We start from the raw sequence: 16,063 nt of genomic DNA on the forward strand, positions 1-16,063 counted from the left end.
AAGGATATAGATTCAACAATATAAATCTAACTTATGTAGAAGCTACAGAATTACGTAGACCACGACAGAATTCGGAACAGACAGTTACCAAGCAGGATCTAACTCCGGCCTGAAGTATTCCTTTCTCCTATTTTCAGAGCAGCGAAAGCAAGTCGAAGTCTCACACTCCTGTTCATCAAATTCTGCACTTTATAGTGAAACTGCTCGCACTCTAAATCTAAATAAATTCTAGAATGAACGAACCCCGTGCCGAAAAGAGGCAGAAAAGAAGAATTAAATTAACATTTCGTTAACAAAACTTAAACGTAAATACTACAAAGTCTCATATGAAAGATCTATCGAAGATTCACCTAAATTGTGAAAAGCTTCCTACCTACGTTTGTAAGGATCCTAAGTTTTACTAATGTTTATTTTATTTTAAAACTGTACTATCACTTCTTATTTTCTACTTCCGGCCAGAATTAAATGCTTTAACTTGTTTTTTGCAAATTGGCTTGCTAACGTCCAGGTACTTAAGTTGTGGCTTTTTGCCAAGCGCGCGCGAGAGAGAAGGAGTTTTAGGAAGCAAGCCGCTTGTCACTGCAGTTTTACGAGTTTTCACTCGGTTGCTGGTTGCTTTTAAGGCCAGAGGTTTAGCCCTCTTGATATTTGCAAACTTATTGTAGTTTCAGCAGCTCGGCGTACTACATACGTACCTTTCTTAAATAAAGGCCAGTCTCAGTGCTAGACATTTATATACTAATTCAAAGTTAACTTTTAGTTAGTAGTTTTATATTCTTACGTTCACACCACAAGGGGTTGGTCTCTATATTCCGAAGTTTGGAAGTGCCTGTAAAGTATTGAAAATAAAGGGTTTCGTATACCCTTCCTGCTTGTGCCGTCTGTTATACACAAATCTTGAACATAGCTTGAGTAAGCTCCCTGTTCTTATTCAGGGCATTCCATGTTTCCAAAGCAAATCAAGAAAAACACAAGTTCTGACACGTTTTCCTAAATTGTGAGAAGTTCATTCCTCCACACTCTGTAATTTTCAGAATAATTTTTATTTTTCTAAAACATTTTTTAAATTTCTAAAAATATTTACATAGAATAAGACAATTCAAATCCAATAACATATAATTATACTTCTTATATATTATTTGATTTGAATTGTCTTAATCTATTGTAAATATTTTTAGATCATTTTATAAAGATTCAAATAATGTTCAATCAGTTAATATCGGAATTAATTCTGTTTTATACTGATATATAGAACATTATTTAGTCTGTTCACAATATTCTGTGCACATAAATTATTAACTTTATTTTCATCATATTTAAAATTATTTTAATAAATAAAAACTTTTCCTTTCCTACTCAGGATTTCTCAGTATGAAAGTGTAAGAAAATTACGGTACTTACGTATGATCCTGGCGATCGTTGGCGGAAATTACGGCAACGTTCGCCAATCGCCAGTCGTTACTGCAGAATTCTAAAGGACATAGTCATCCATAATCGGCGGTAAATCACGCTATTTGACCGAATGGATAATAAATATGTACCAATCTAACAAAATGAAATTAGGTAGAGAACATATCCAATTAAACATTAAAGTATTACAATCCAATTAAACATTAATATATTTTGCATAAAAACCGCATCATAAATAGTTCAGAAACCTAAATTATGAAGTCAATTTAAATTGGTATGGAATTTTTTTGAAATAGCTTCGCTGCGCTGTGTGAAAATCTGTCGGTAGTTCATGATTTTGGCGGAAGAACCTTTCAGTTTTTTATATTTCAAAGCTAGAAACTATGCTATGGATCTGAATTATAAATGTGGTTGTATTCCAATAATGTTTTGAGTAACTAATGAAAGCAGAATGTGTCATGTTCTAATTATTTTCATAATAAATATAAATAACGAAATGTGTCGGTTACTAATATTGACAAATGTTAAAATGCTGCAACTCTTCTGATTTGTTAAATAAAAGGAATCGCATAAAAGCTGTCCACAAATAGCTGGAAAGGAAGTGAGAAATCTGCGTATCACATTGATATAACAACTATTGACTTGCACGGAAAGCTTTTTTTTTTTAAATTCTCTTTTTTAATAGATACGTGAAAGCGGAGTATAGAAAAGATTTGTCTGTTTGAAGTCATGCGACGAAAATGCACAAGCACAAAGTCTAAATCATTCAGAACAAGATGCTTCGACAAATTATGTGTAAAAAATAACCCCTTCTACAAATTACCCTCTGGTACATCAAGAAATATGTGATATATAAAAAGACTTAAAAATGGACGATGATTCTGTTAAGAACAGTACTATCAAATTTTATCTTTCTGTCTAACATCATCAAAACTGATTCATATTAAGAAAAAGCACACCTTTTCCTACAGAAAACATCATTTTTTGGCTATAAACATACTCTATCTTTGTCACGACATATTGTTCCAGTAATTCTCCGTTTTTAACTCATATTTTGTTGCGACGATATCCCCATTCACTCATACCATCCGTCTGTACTTCATTGCGTTTCAGTTACCATATATTTTGATTCTTCTTCCTACATCCTCCCAGGACTCTTGTTATCGGCTCTTCAGCATTGGCTCGAACGCTTCTTCGCCTCTCTATAGATTAAAAATCTAAAATAAACTTTTATAATAAAAATTCTATAATAAACGAAACAAAGAGGCTCGTTTCTCTGTCCCTCCATCGATCCTGTGATCTAGTCCGCAGAAAAGGTTTAGGTTTGAAGATTTTACCATAATACATGTTTCAAATATCCTTGACAATGAATTGACAGTTTCTAGGGAGATATTTGGCATTTCTGCACGTGCCCATTAATTTGAAAAAATGTGCCAAAAATGAATCAGCTGCATGCTTCCAATATCTATTGTCATTTTAAGTTGAAAGTCTATAAAGTTTCGTTTCAGAAATCAGAGGGATTGTTGAGTTGCTAAGATTGGGAAATCAAAAAAATTGCTTATAGCTTTTTCTACTTTCTTCAGTTCCGTATATGCGTATATTCTTTTTTGACTTACTTCAGTTCTTTCTTACTATTTTTCTTCCACGTGTGAAGATAAAAGAGCTCATGCAGAAGTTATTATATTTACTACTTTACCGCAAAAGATAAAAGAATTTTCGCTTTTTTACGCAATCATTATCTCCAGTGATAAAAATTTTTTAAGTCTTCTATGTTGCAACAATTTATCTGTTCTAGATATGGATAGCAAGTCCTGTGGATGATTTTTGTTCTGTTTTCCGAATTACTTCCGTATGATGTTTATTATATTTCTTCCTATTTAAACTTTCTGTCACAATCTATGATTTAGTCAGAATTGTTTAACATTCCCCTAGTTGCCGTTGCTTCATTCTTGGTAATGTTGTTTACGGTAAATGATATCTGTAAAGCTGCTGGTTAATATAGTCTGTTTTTAGTATCATTCAGCAAATCTCTCGTGGCATCAAGCTAACATGTGGAAGAATCCATGTACGTTGGAGGTAATAAATAACATTTCCTTGCAAATATGTAGAAATAAATATCATAGAATTATTTCTGAGAATAATTTCTGTTATTATAAACGTTTATTGCAGCCTTGGTCTTAAACTCAATGCATGAGGACACCGTATGCGCGATCTGAAAGCAAGATGACGAGCCACAATATTTTTTAAAGCAAAATGAAAAATGTTTATGAACAAAATTAAAAAAAAAAAGTATTTCAAATAATTTTTAAGTTCCGCTTACTATATAAGTACTTACCAAAACATACAGTATCAATAATAATAATATCGTAAAGGAAGAAAAAACAGATTCAAATTTATATTTATTTTTTTATCTGAAATCTGAATTTTCGAACCTGCAAGGCATTTTTGTTGGTTACACTTTGTAATTTAAATGCACTAACAGCTAAGTATTAAATTTCAGACAGACATTTGTTTAACATGTTTAATTAATCATTAAGTAACTTACTTTGCGTTCTATATGTAACTATGTATTCTATATTTTTTTAATGACTATAAACTTCTTTATCTCTTACTACATTATTTACTTCACTTCTTTATCTCTTACTACATTATTTACTTCACGACGTTACGATTCCGTTAAAGTTTTTAGTCTTGGAAAGAGAGAGATTACTTTAAATTATCTTCATCGCAGATTGTAGACGCTTATTGGTCAATCTGCTTCTTTTCTCATTAATTTTTAATTGTAGAAAAATGCGTTTCACATATAAATGTACTTCCAAATAAAGCGATTATGTTTAGTGCAAAAATTCGTAACTGAACTTATTTAATGTTTGACAGCTACAAATGAAATTTAATAAAATCTTTATTCTCAAACAAAAATCTTTGTCACATTCTAAAGTAATTAACTTCGTTTGTAGATTTGCTAGCGCATTATTCATGTTTGTTTGAATTCTAATGAAAATAATACGAAGTCGGACGTCAAGTAACTGAAATTCTGAGATCTTTAGAATCCAGTATATGCAGTAGATACGTAATTGAAATGTATTCGCGGGCCACCAATTTGAGACCACTGATCTACAGTAAATCCTTGACGAACGCTGATTTCCGAAACACGATTTCGCATATACGCCTTATCTTAATTGTTTTTATTTAATAGGTTCATCGCTAGAATTTTATTTAAATTCGGTTTAACATTCATTCATAACCCTGAATACTTGCTGGAATCAGCTGTGGCCGAAAGTTATCAATAATTTTTAAAGGATTTCCATTAATTAAAAATGAAGCCAAATGCAAATTGCAAAAGCAATTAGTGGCGAAGGATGTTCTGATATGGAAGAAGGATAAGTCAAAGAATTAATCGAGAAATGACGAATGAAGATCAACAGCGAACAAGATAAAGCTTCTTTAATTTTAAGGAAATTATTGTTGAAAACGGCACAGGAACTGTCTGAGTTTGTGGCGGAGATTGAGCCAAATGAAGAAAGCAGAGGACGCTTTATGAGAGGCCCTTAAAAAACTCTGCGCTTTTTACGCGAAAAGTGTTAACTGTGCTTGCAACTACTTCCTTTCAAATGGTTGAGTTTGTTAATCAAAAATTAATTAAAGTTTTACAAAATAGGAAATATAAAATTCGAGCTTCCAGGTGCACATGTTTGGGCGGAGAACAACATTATTCAAAATTTAATGGTTCTAGATACCGTCGTTTTTTCACAATGCGAGGAACATACATGCAGATTCTTCATCATTTAATTTCTTTAAAAAATAATACATGGCGATAGTATTTCACAATGCGAGGAACATACATGCAGATTCTTCATTATTTAATTTCTTTTAAAAATAATACAGGGCGATAGTATTTGGTGGCAGCAATTTGAAAAGTCATTCGCCGTTTATAGTTTAATCCTGTTTCGAAACTAATAATCCATTCGGGCTAGCGCCATTTTGGGATAATAATAGAAAGTCCTTTCTGTTTACTAACATTTGTTTCGTGTTTAGCAGCTTTTAATTGCACCGACTAATAGGTTTGTTTCAATTATACGCACTTTCTTAATATGACTTTTCTTAACCTAGCATATTTTTTCCACAGAAAGTTAACTTTGTGGGCTGTGATTTTACTTTCCTGGAAATGTATTAACGAGATAACCCCATCGTCGGGCAAGGACTTGCTATATAATGATTGCTATTAGGTGGATGGTTAGCAGCAGGAAATGAAAGAAACTTCTTAAAACTACAAATGTTACTCAGCATGAGCGACTGCTTAATTCCAGGAAGAAAATGCAGTGACTCACACAATTGCTAGTTAATGCCTTTGTACATGGGTGTTACCGTAACAACAGAGAGTCAGAAACATTTTTTCTGTGTCTGCTTCGCCTTGATTCGCCTTGAAATCTTCTTACATTATTTATGAATTTTCCGAGAAACGGCGGGCTGGAACGAACTGAAGATGAACGATGCTTAACATTTTGACAGCTTATCGAGTTATTCTCGGACAACTGGCTCGTGGAATGCTTGCTCGCACATGTTCTGTTCTCCCAACTCGTGCATCAAAATCATTATACTTGAGAGAGATTTAACGGCCGATTCGGCTTTCTGCAGTTGTTGAATGTATCGATTCTTGTATCGCTTGTTGGGCAGAGGAAATATGTTTAATCAATCATCATACGTTCTCTCTGGAATTTCTGACTGAAATCTTTTGAAGCTTAGTAACTAACATATTGTGCCTTTAAACACATAAATAATATTAATGCATTTATTTTGTAATATAAGAATGCTTAGTGACGCAACATCCTTTCATATTTGTATCGTTATATCTTCATATTATGTTTGCAAATTCGTGACTTTAGCTCTAATTATGCAAATTCAGCATATTTGATCTTAATGTATGAAACCCTTCTACGTAGACTGCTTATCTTGTTAGCATTTGCATAAAAAGAAATTAAAAGGGCTGTTTTGATTTGATTTAGTATTTTGAGTTCGTTTGTACCGTGTATGAAAAGTGTTTCAGAATATTGTTGTCCTCAAAAATAGTGTCTCACCTTCTTTGCAAACATAAACTACTTGACACTAAAATCTGAAAAGCTAAACGAATTATCGCTATGTTCAGTAAGAAGACAGAGAAAATGAGAAGGGTGTAAAAGTCCTTTTAATTAAACTCAGATAATTTAACAGAAGGCTTATTTTGTGCTTATCAAAAGGTAATGCATTCAGCTTAAAACTAAGTTTTAAGTAACCAAAGGCTACACAGAATGGGTAAAGCGCAAGTTAGCTTAAAGCTAATATTGGTGCGACAAGCCTAATGATTAGAATAACGCAACGCCGCAGATTGACTGCTGTCAAGAAATTCAGCTATTGTTGTGGTCTTCAGCAAGCAGAACACGCTCTGATTGAACAACTTAAAACCTTCTCTTAAGTACTATCTCTTTCTGCCTCATTTGAATAATTGCGAACTAAAATTTACATTCTCACAGGAAAACGGAAAGTGAGAAAGACAGAGCTCTTTAACCTAAAATAATTGGTTAACGTATTTCGTCGCATATTCCCCCCTCTCCTAGATGTTTAGCGCTAGATTCTGAAATTCTTCTTAAATATTTGCATAATTTCCCCCTTCCTCGTCTGTATGTAGTTTCTTCCTCTGAGGGCTTAACAAATAAAAGCCCCCTTGCATTTGTTATTTGTATTTTGTGCAGATTCTTCGTTAAGCTTCCATGAGTTGGCAGCTTTTTCTCGTACTTAGGAAACTTTCCACGGAAATTATTTCACCTTATTTCTGTTATTTTGTTAACAGAAATCTTATTTTGTTTCTGTTATTTTGTCGTTTCAGCTCATTGTATTCTTATCTGCAGCTGATGTGTTCGATCTTTCAAATCTGGGTCTTTTGTTTGTCCCCTTCTCCTTTGTTCATCCGGTGTTCTGGGGCCGGCCAGCGGCCGAGTGGTAAAGACGCTGAACACTGGTAGTTCGGTCCGATGTTCGAATCCCACGAATGGGCTGGCTGCATGGGCGTTTTCGTGTTTTTCCCCATGTGTAGCGTGTATACGAGCCAGTTGCCCTTAGAAAGTCCTCCATGAAGGCATCCCTCCCTTTAGGCAGATAGCTCTCGTGTGCTTTGCCCTAATTAAATAATCCAATCCATCCGGTGTTCTTTTTTGGGAACTGCAGTCAAGACTAGTTTATGTGAAGTTTATGTGAGGTGCCTGTGAGGCTTTGCAAGGTAACTGGACCAGCGCGACGTGTTCGGCTCAGTTACCGTCAGATATCAGCTCTACATTCTTCAGATATTGTAAGGTTAATATTACTACGTATTCTTATTGGAATGTAGGTTTCTTTTCTGTGTAGAACTATCAAGACGTGAAACATTTGAAGAGAGTTTCGAAAATGTTGTTGTCATCAAAATTATGGTTTTTTGTGTTGCCTCTAGCTAGTGTTTGGTATTCTGTAACGTAAATTTTAAGCATTTGTTTGTTAATATATTGATTCATCAACTTAAGAATTTAATACATTTTAACTATCCTGCCTGAATTCTATCCTTTTGCGTCATCTAATAAGGGCGAAAACGTAAAATATTAATTGCTGTACTGTTGTTCCCATCCAGTCTTATCTCATTAGCCTTTTAGAGACTTGCCCATTAATAATAAAAGGGTCTGTGAATTGCAGAGAAACGCATTCGTTAAGTATTTTATTTACTCTCGAACGCGGTTTAATGGTCTCTGTAATTACGTCTTTCATTTAATTGTCGATGTTTTGTTGCTGATATTGGACCATTACGATGGATTCGCAATGGAGTGTTCCGATTAGGACAATTTCTGATCCTGGGACATTGGATAGCTTTACTTTCTGTAAATCAAAGACTTTTATTCTTTGAGTTGCTCAAAAAACATCTTTCTGAAACCAGACTTTTATCCATTCTTTTGTTTAGATAACTTGCAAAATAAATCTAGTAGTTTAATGATTTTATATGGAGCTCAGGTAAAGTATATTTTATTATTATTTATTACGTAAACATTGCTGTTTAACAGTGGTAGAATACATTAAAACAAATGATCTTTTCCTGAAAATAATCCGTTCAACGTTTCAAATCTGAATTCGTAAATACTGTTACAAGCTAAGAACCGTTGATATTTTTTAAATAATAATTCTAGATAAGAAGGAAGAAATGAATAGTTTATTATCAAAAAATTTGAAAGGCACATAATAAGTAGCTGGTAATAGTTGAAGGAGAACGCAGATTTTAAGCTATTCCTCCTTAGCTCACAATAATAATAATAAAATCTAAAAGTTTTCAGATTTTATATTACACTATAAAAATTCTGTTCTGTGTATTCTCAGTTGAATGCGAAGAATCTTAAGACCTAGTAGTAGACCTAGACCTAGTAGTAATAATCGCTTGAGTTCGTGAGATAATAATTAAAGCTTGGGAAGGGATAAAAGACCCTTTATTATTCGAATAAGATTTAACAGAACTCCGTCTTGGAGTTGTTCAATAAACCCGACACTTAAACTAAGAAATTAAACTTAACTAAAAAGATATATCCTAAGCTATCAAGATTTTAACGGAGTTGGCCCCTTAACGCTAATTGACTACGAAGCTATCAAGGGCTTAAAGTACGGCCGAGCGTAACAATAGCTTAAGAGAGAGTAGCCTAAAAAGGCGGACGCGTGCTAGCCAGAAACTCCGGTTCTCTCTAACACTCAGACAGTAGAATTTCACGGTTATAAACCGCTCTTCCTCATTTGCATTCAAACGTGATTCTAAAACTAAATTCTTGCCGAAAGTTGTAAGTTGAAGTTCAAAAGGAACAGAAAAGGAAGTTGAACTCAAAATTTAACTGTTAAATAAATGAACATGATCCTTACAACTCCCAAATGAACTTGTTTTTTACATTTACAGTCACATACACGTCTCAAGAGCATTTGGGTTAGCGCCATTTTGGGCCAAACATATAAGTTGGTGTATTTAATTATGACAAAGAACACTACGGCTATCTGCCTAAAGGGAGGAATGCCTTCGTGGAGGACTTTCTAAGGGAAACTGGCTCGTATACACGTTACACATGGGGAAAACCACGAAAACACCCATGCAGCCAGCCCGTTCGCGGGATTCGAACTTCAGACCGAACTATCAGTGCTCAGCGACTTTACCGCTCGGCCGCTGGTGCGCCCCAAACATATTAAAATCAGCGTATCTTTAGAATTTCCGATTGACGGTCTCGCTCGCTAGACATAAAAATATTTTATTCCCTACAGTGTTGCCACTGTTTGCTTTGAAATTTTTGACTTTTTTAATCAAAAATTCGTTAAAGTTGTACCAAATATGAAATAGACAATAAAACAGATTGCAAATTTGGGCTTCCAGATGATTCGGATGGAGGACTACGCTATTCGAAGTTTGATGGTATCGTTGTTTTTTCACAGTGCGAGAAACATACATATGTTTATGCGGGTTCTTCGTATTTAATTTCTTTAAATATAATACAGAGTGATAATATTTGGTTGCAACAATTTAAAAAGTGATACGGCCTTTTATAGTAATTTGATATAAAATGCTGTTTCGAGACAACTAGGTGTTCTGGGCTAACGCCTCTTTGGGCTAAAAATCATAAATTCTTCAACTCAGTCATAGTAAACCCTAAATCGTAATTCACCTAACCGTTAAATCTCACAAGTGAATAAAAAATGAACCCGTCTAACTTTCCGATTCTCTTTATTTATATATCATAGGCTTTGCAAGCTTCTAAAATGGTCCATAGAGCTTTGAAATTGTGTTTTCCCGAATTTTCCAAAAACTCGCCAAAGAAGTTATTGAGAACTCTCTAAATGTCGCTTAAGCTCGTCAAGAATGAATTTTCCCATATCTCGCGTTCTACATGATCTATTTTTACAATTCAAACATTGTTATACTTAGAATAAGAAGATCTATAATTATGTGCAACAAATAAACACTAATTACGAAACATATGCCCGGAAAATTTGATTAAACACTAAACAAATCATAAAATTATCATCCTAAAATGAACAAATAGCTAAAACAATACACAACACTACAATAGTACAAAAATACAATAAAAATTATTTAAATATTTACAAATATTTATAGCAATATCAAAAGCGCATAAAAATACTAAGTACAATCTCCTTCAAAAAGTTACTTTTCTTTATCACGGAACGTATTCGAGGTTTACTTGCCTTAGCCGGGACCATCTAAAGGAATAGACTCGTATTTACGAATGGAGTGGAATTATAAGCTAAAAATGTTTCTAGTTTGAGTGAAAAGTTGCTAAAGAAGAAAAATGAAAAGAAAGAAAGCTGTCGTTCTGTGTCTGGACGAAATTGAGCTATTGTCTGAGTTGTTATCAAATAATAGCTATGCTTACCAGTGGTGGAGGGACCTAATGTCGCGGAACTCTAATAATTCTTTTATATTCTTCTCTTGGCTGCTAAACGAGGTGTATCTTATAATATCTGCTGGCTGTTTTTGCCTTAGATGTATGTTTTAGGGTGGGATTACTTGGACTTAATGCTTATGAGCACCGAATTTAAACCAAAACAAAGGTATAGCGTCACATTACATACCACAGAGCAGTTTCTTAGGTATGTTTGATATTCTATCCAAAACTTGGGAGAGGAGGGACGCTTCTATTGTTTATGTTCAAATTTTATATCAAAATGAAGTATAAGGTTTTAGAACTACGACATAGGCGATAAAAAAGGGCTAAATTCTATAGTTTTTAAGTGGTACAAATGGCTATTCATTTGATATAATATATTTGTAAAATAATAAAAAAAAATATGTAAAGCAAAGTAATAAGTAAGCCTCAAATGCAAAGCTCCCCCAGTTATCTCTCAGTACTCTGAATTCTAAATTAAACTGAAATCTGATGTTTCTTTCCGGTGTCATATAGTTTTCTCCCTTCCTCCGAGAAATTTCTGGAAAGCATACGCAGTTTCAGTTACTTCGGGCTGGATACAGTTACAGTTACATAACGATCAGACCTTTTTTCAGCTGAACAGAAATTAGACCAAAATGTAGCCAAGTGTAGCAACTAATTGGAGATTTCTTGCCAAACTGGGTGAATCACCAAAACCATCGCCAGTTTGGCGCTATCTTCATTTACCTTAGTGTTAAATAGATTTGCCCCTGTAACCTTATTTTTTCAGCGATCTGATACAATGCTGGAAGGCATGTACAGTTACATAGGGCCCCGGATACAGTTACATTTAGACTGAGATTGGATCAGTTACAATTATTATACAGGAATTAGACCAAAATGTCGCCAAATGGTTGCAAGATAGTCATTTGCTTCAGTGTTAAATAAACTTGCCTCTGTAACCTTATTTTTTCGCTGAAGCTTTCCCGCCCTACTTTTTTAGCGTCAGATTTTGAAAATTTTAAAAATATTTGCGCAATTTTTCTCTTCATCGGTGCGTTCAAAGAAAGAGTTCTCCTTAAATTTGAAAATGGTTTCGTCCACTTACTGATTGTTTTCGTCTTATTAACAATTATAAACTTATTATAAACAACAATTATAAACTCTTACAAACCACGAGCGAAAGTCATTCCGAACCTTTCTCTTCTAACTGTTGAACTTTTGGCAGCCTAATTCGAGAACCGACCTATCAGAGCAATTCAAACAGGAACTGACATTAAATCCACGATTTTGCCGAGTCGGTTGCACATTCGCCTTCTGTAATTATTGATAGATGATTTGAGGCCTGAAAAACAGTAGAATCAACAAAGGCAATAGGCGAGATTCATGTTACAGAAAAGTAGAAATGAAGGTATCTTATTAGATGTTGTAATTAGCATGTATTCTTATTGGAATATTTGTTTCGTTTAAAGAAATAATATTGTGATAGTTACCTGCAGTTTTATTTATGACTGCTTTTCATTTGTCATGTTCTTACTGTAATCGCTTTTTTCGGAAATTAAGTATTCGCATAATTTTGCCCTCTCGATTTTCGTGCGATAAAATGAGCTAAAAAAAGGGGGAAAACAGTATGTGCGTATATTATACTTACTATACAAAACTGATTGATTTATCATTTCCATTTTGCGACTGAAAATACAAAAAAATCCGATAAAACTCTCTAGCATCTATAGGCGTTCTGGCACTTTTCCAGTTCCAAAACCCCATATATCGTTCTGCAATTTATTGTTATGCCTCGAATTTCGAGTTAAATTATGGTGTTCCCAATCTTCTCAAATACCATTTTTTTTAAAAAAATGATTATTTATACTTGCACACTTAAGTGACGTCTGATTTTTTTAATGAATAGCATGGTTATGTAGAAGGATACGCTTGGTAGCGTGTCCCAATAAATTTCATATTTAATCTCGTCGTAAAACCTAACTCTTGGAGCACCAACCATTTTCATGTCATCGAACAATTTCCCTACCCAGCCAAAGTCGAGTCTTAGAGCGTCCTTTTCTGTCATTTTATGACCCCATTGTCTTCATTCAGCTCGAGTGGTCATTTAAAACGGAATTTCTCCTCAGAATGACTGGAAAAAACGTTATTCATATGCGTTTCTTGCCAGTAGCTGCTTGCAATAAATTGTGTAACTGGAGAAGCCTTTTAGGTTTGTGTCCTATCCTTCTTTCCTACTAACTCGGGAAAAGTCTTTTTTCTTCCTGATTTTCTTCGTTTATAAGCTCTGCAGCTATATCTTTTCGTTCTTTTCACCGAAATGGAATTGAGTTTGCTGGAATAGTTATTTGAATTTCTGCTTTTATGCCGGAATTTTATTACTTCGTGATTCTTAGCCGAGGTTAGAATGGGAAACTAAATGTATTTATTTCCGTAATTTAGTTGATTTGCAGCACCGTTCCTTCCCGCAGAAAATCGATTGGTTATGTAAATATATATGCAAGGAATTTATTTTGTGTTTTATACCTGAAAAGCAGATGTTTTAGTTTTCCTTTCGCACGAATGTAACGAAGAGATGAGCTTTTATGAGCTATCTTTCATATGATACAGCAGGTCTTAAATAATGTTCTTGTTCATGGGTCTCTAAAGCCTCATTATAATGCGAGCAAACTGCAATGAAAATTTTACGTAATAATTTCCAAAGTAATATTTATTGATTTCTGGAAACAGTCATCCAAATGGAGAGTGTGTACTTAATTTTCTCTTTTGTTTAATCACATTCACATCTAAAGAGTTTTAATTTCATTCTATACTAAAATCTCCCCTCTCTATCTATCTCCATATATATATATATATATATATATATATATATATATATACATATATATATATATATAAGATGTAACAAAATACGATGGCTGCTTTAAGAAACGATTGGTGACTTTAAAATTAACTATCTAGATTTAATGTTCTTTCCCCTACATTCATCTGTTCTCCCAAATTCGAGATTTTCCCATGTTACATAACAACCTAAGATTACCAATCACAGCTTAGGGTATTTTCTGCATCTACTAGATATAAATACCGCTCGTAAGTAACTACTTTATTTCCATTCCCTAGCTTCTTCTGTGCTAACATCTTCGCGCAGCTTTGCGTCTCTAATATGCCTACGTCGTAACTTTAAGAAAACCAGTGTACATAAAAATTATTGTGTTTAAATATGATTGGATTGTCTACCAAAAGTGATTGGATGCGAATTATCATAGAATAAAGTTGTGTTTAGAAATGGCCACGTCTGGAAGTTACTGGTTTTTGCCTCTTATCTCTCTAACTGCGCATATAAAATACTACATACTTATATATATGTATGTTGTATGATCTTAAATTTATTTAGTGCGAAAACAAGTTACTACTACTTGCGCAATTGCTGCAAAGTAAGTTATATATATATTTGTAATACGATGACTTGGAGAAAGCTGCAATGGATTGGTGATGTTTCTCTGCATTATAACTTGGAAAGGCTTTACTGCTCACTTAGAAAAATGACACTCGAAGCAAACGTAGCCTTAAATTCAACCATAATTTTATTCCTGGATAATGAGTTCTGAAGATAGGTCTTCTTTTTCATTTCACATCATGATTGTGCCTATGCACCCCCACAATTTTACCTAAACTAGTGCCCCATTTGGTTGGCACTAGGTCGGTTTGAATACTTACAGCAAGAAAGATCTGTCAGCCTCGCCTTGTACTTACATACTCGACAGCTGTGCCAAAGTTATTCTGTCTTTAGTATCTTGTTAGTCGACTTTTAAAGTACGCGCCGTTAATCATCTTGAGTTACGTTATTGATTCATTTAAATTAACTTCATATTATGATATGTGAACTACTCGCAAGTAGCATAGTTTCGTCTGTAACACAAGCCAAATTAATGTTCATTTAAAAAAAGGTCATTTTAACTTGTTACGATTTGGTTTTAAGTAAAGCGGTAACTCGCTTCCCAGTCTAGTAAGATCTAAAAAACATCGAAATAAGCTCCTAGACATAGCAGAAGCCTACAAATAAAATGAAATCGCAATAAAACAAACGTCTGACACTTTAACAGAAGAAAATAGCATAGATCCAGATAAATCGACAACTAACATGCATCAGGAATTTGGGAAAATAGATCCCCTTTTCGTGATTCTTATTTATTGATTCTTCACTCCTAAAGAAAACTGATGCCTTTTACTGACAGATTCGATATCTGACGTTTAAGACTTTCTACTAACCAAGTTTATTTTATCTAACCTCAAAGGATGTGCGAATTGTGTAATCAATAAAATAGCGTTATTGATTCAGAAATGTCAGAAGCTTGTTGGGTCGAATGGCCGTAACAATATAATGGGAATATCGATATTATTGTCGGAATTAGTTCTAAGCAACAGAAGCAATTCCCGTATACTGAATTTTGCGCAATACATTTTAACTTCGAAGATTGTCGATACATGGATCTAATGAATATTTAAGTGATTTACATGAATATCGGGTAGCGTAAGTAGAAATTAGCATTAGTTTCGATTTCTGCCAGAGTGAAATAATTCCTTATGTTTGTAGGACCTGGAGAAGTTGTACTCGAATTAGAGTTCTGCCTTTGATGAGAACAAATCTTTTAACAGAAAGATTTATCAAATAATATTTGATGAATGAACGCGAAAACAAAATCCAGACTTAATCTAACGTTACTTTTCCAGAGAAGCTATGCATCTTGAGGAAAACTGGCACTCCATTCTTTTTCAGGTGAAGTATTCTGCTCTTTAGTCCCGAAATGCTTCATTAAATAAACGAAATAAAATTAAAAATCTATATATATTATGCCCAAACAGACATTCTTTTCATTTACAGACACATACACGTTTCGAGAGCATTTGGGCTACCGCCACTTTGGGCTAAACATATTTAAAAACAACCTATCTTTAGAATTTTCGATACACGGTCTCAGATAAAAATGATTTACTCATATACTGTTGTCACTACTCGCTTTGAAATCGTTGAGTTATTTTAATCAAAAAATTCTTTAACTTTCTACAAAATACGAAATAGATAATAAAACAAATTCCAAATTCGGGCTTCCGAGTACCCATGTTCAGGTGAAGGACTATGTTATTTAAAATTTGATGACTCTAGTTACCGTTCTTTTTTTCACAGTGCGAGAAACATTTATACGTTCATGCAGATTCTTTATTATTTAATTTCTTTAAATATAATACAG

General features: G+C 33.8%; 1 protein-coding gene across 4 annotated transcripts in view; it reads left to right on the top strand.

Annotated features, from left to right (window-relative positions):
* The window catches only part of ASPP (Ankyrin-repeat, SH3-domain, and Proline-rich-region containing Protein), an 818,500-nt gene that overhangs the window by 692,711 nt on the left and 109,726 nt on the right, over positions 1–16,063 (top strand). Inside the window, exon 1 of one of the 4 annotated variants that reach the window (XM_085806751.1) lies at positions 3,445–3,486. The exons of the other annotated variants lie outside the window; for them this stretch is intronic. Coding sequence (XP_085662877.1) covers positions 3,460–3,486 — 27 coding nt within the window. The 5' untranslated portion in view covers positions 3,445–3,459. Of the gene's footprint in view, positions 1–3,444; positions 3,487–16,063 lie in introns of those variants that run through there. 4 annotated transcript variants of the gene reach the window in all.

This window comes from Stegodyphus dumicola, chromosome 12 (assembly GCF_044657685.1).
Source record: "Stegodyphus dumicola isolate Sdum_Otavi_A_Nest chromosome 12, ASM4465768v1".
Classification (NCBI taxonomy): domain Eukaryota; kingdom Metazoa; phylum Arthropoda; class Arachnida; order Araneae; family Eresidae; genus Stegodyphus; species Stegodyphus dumicola.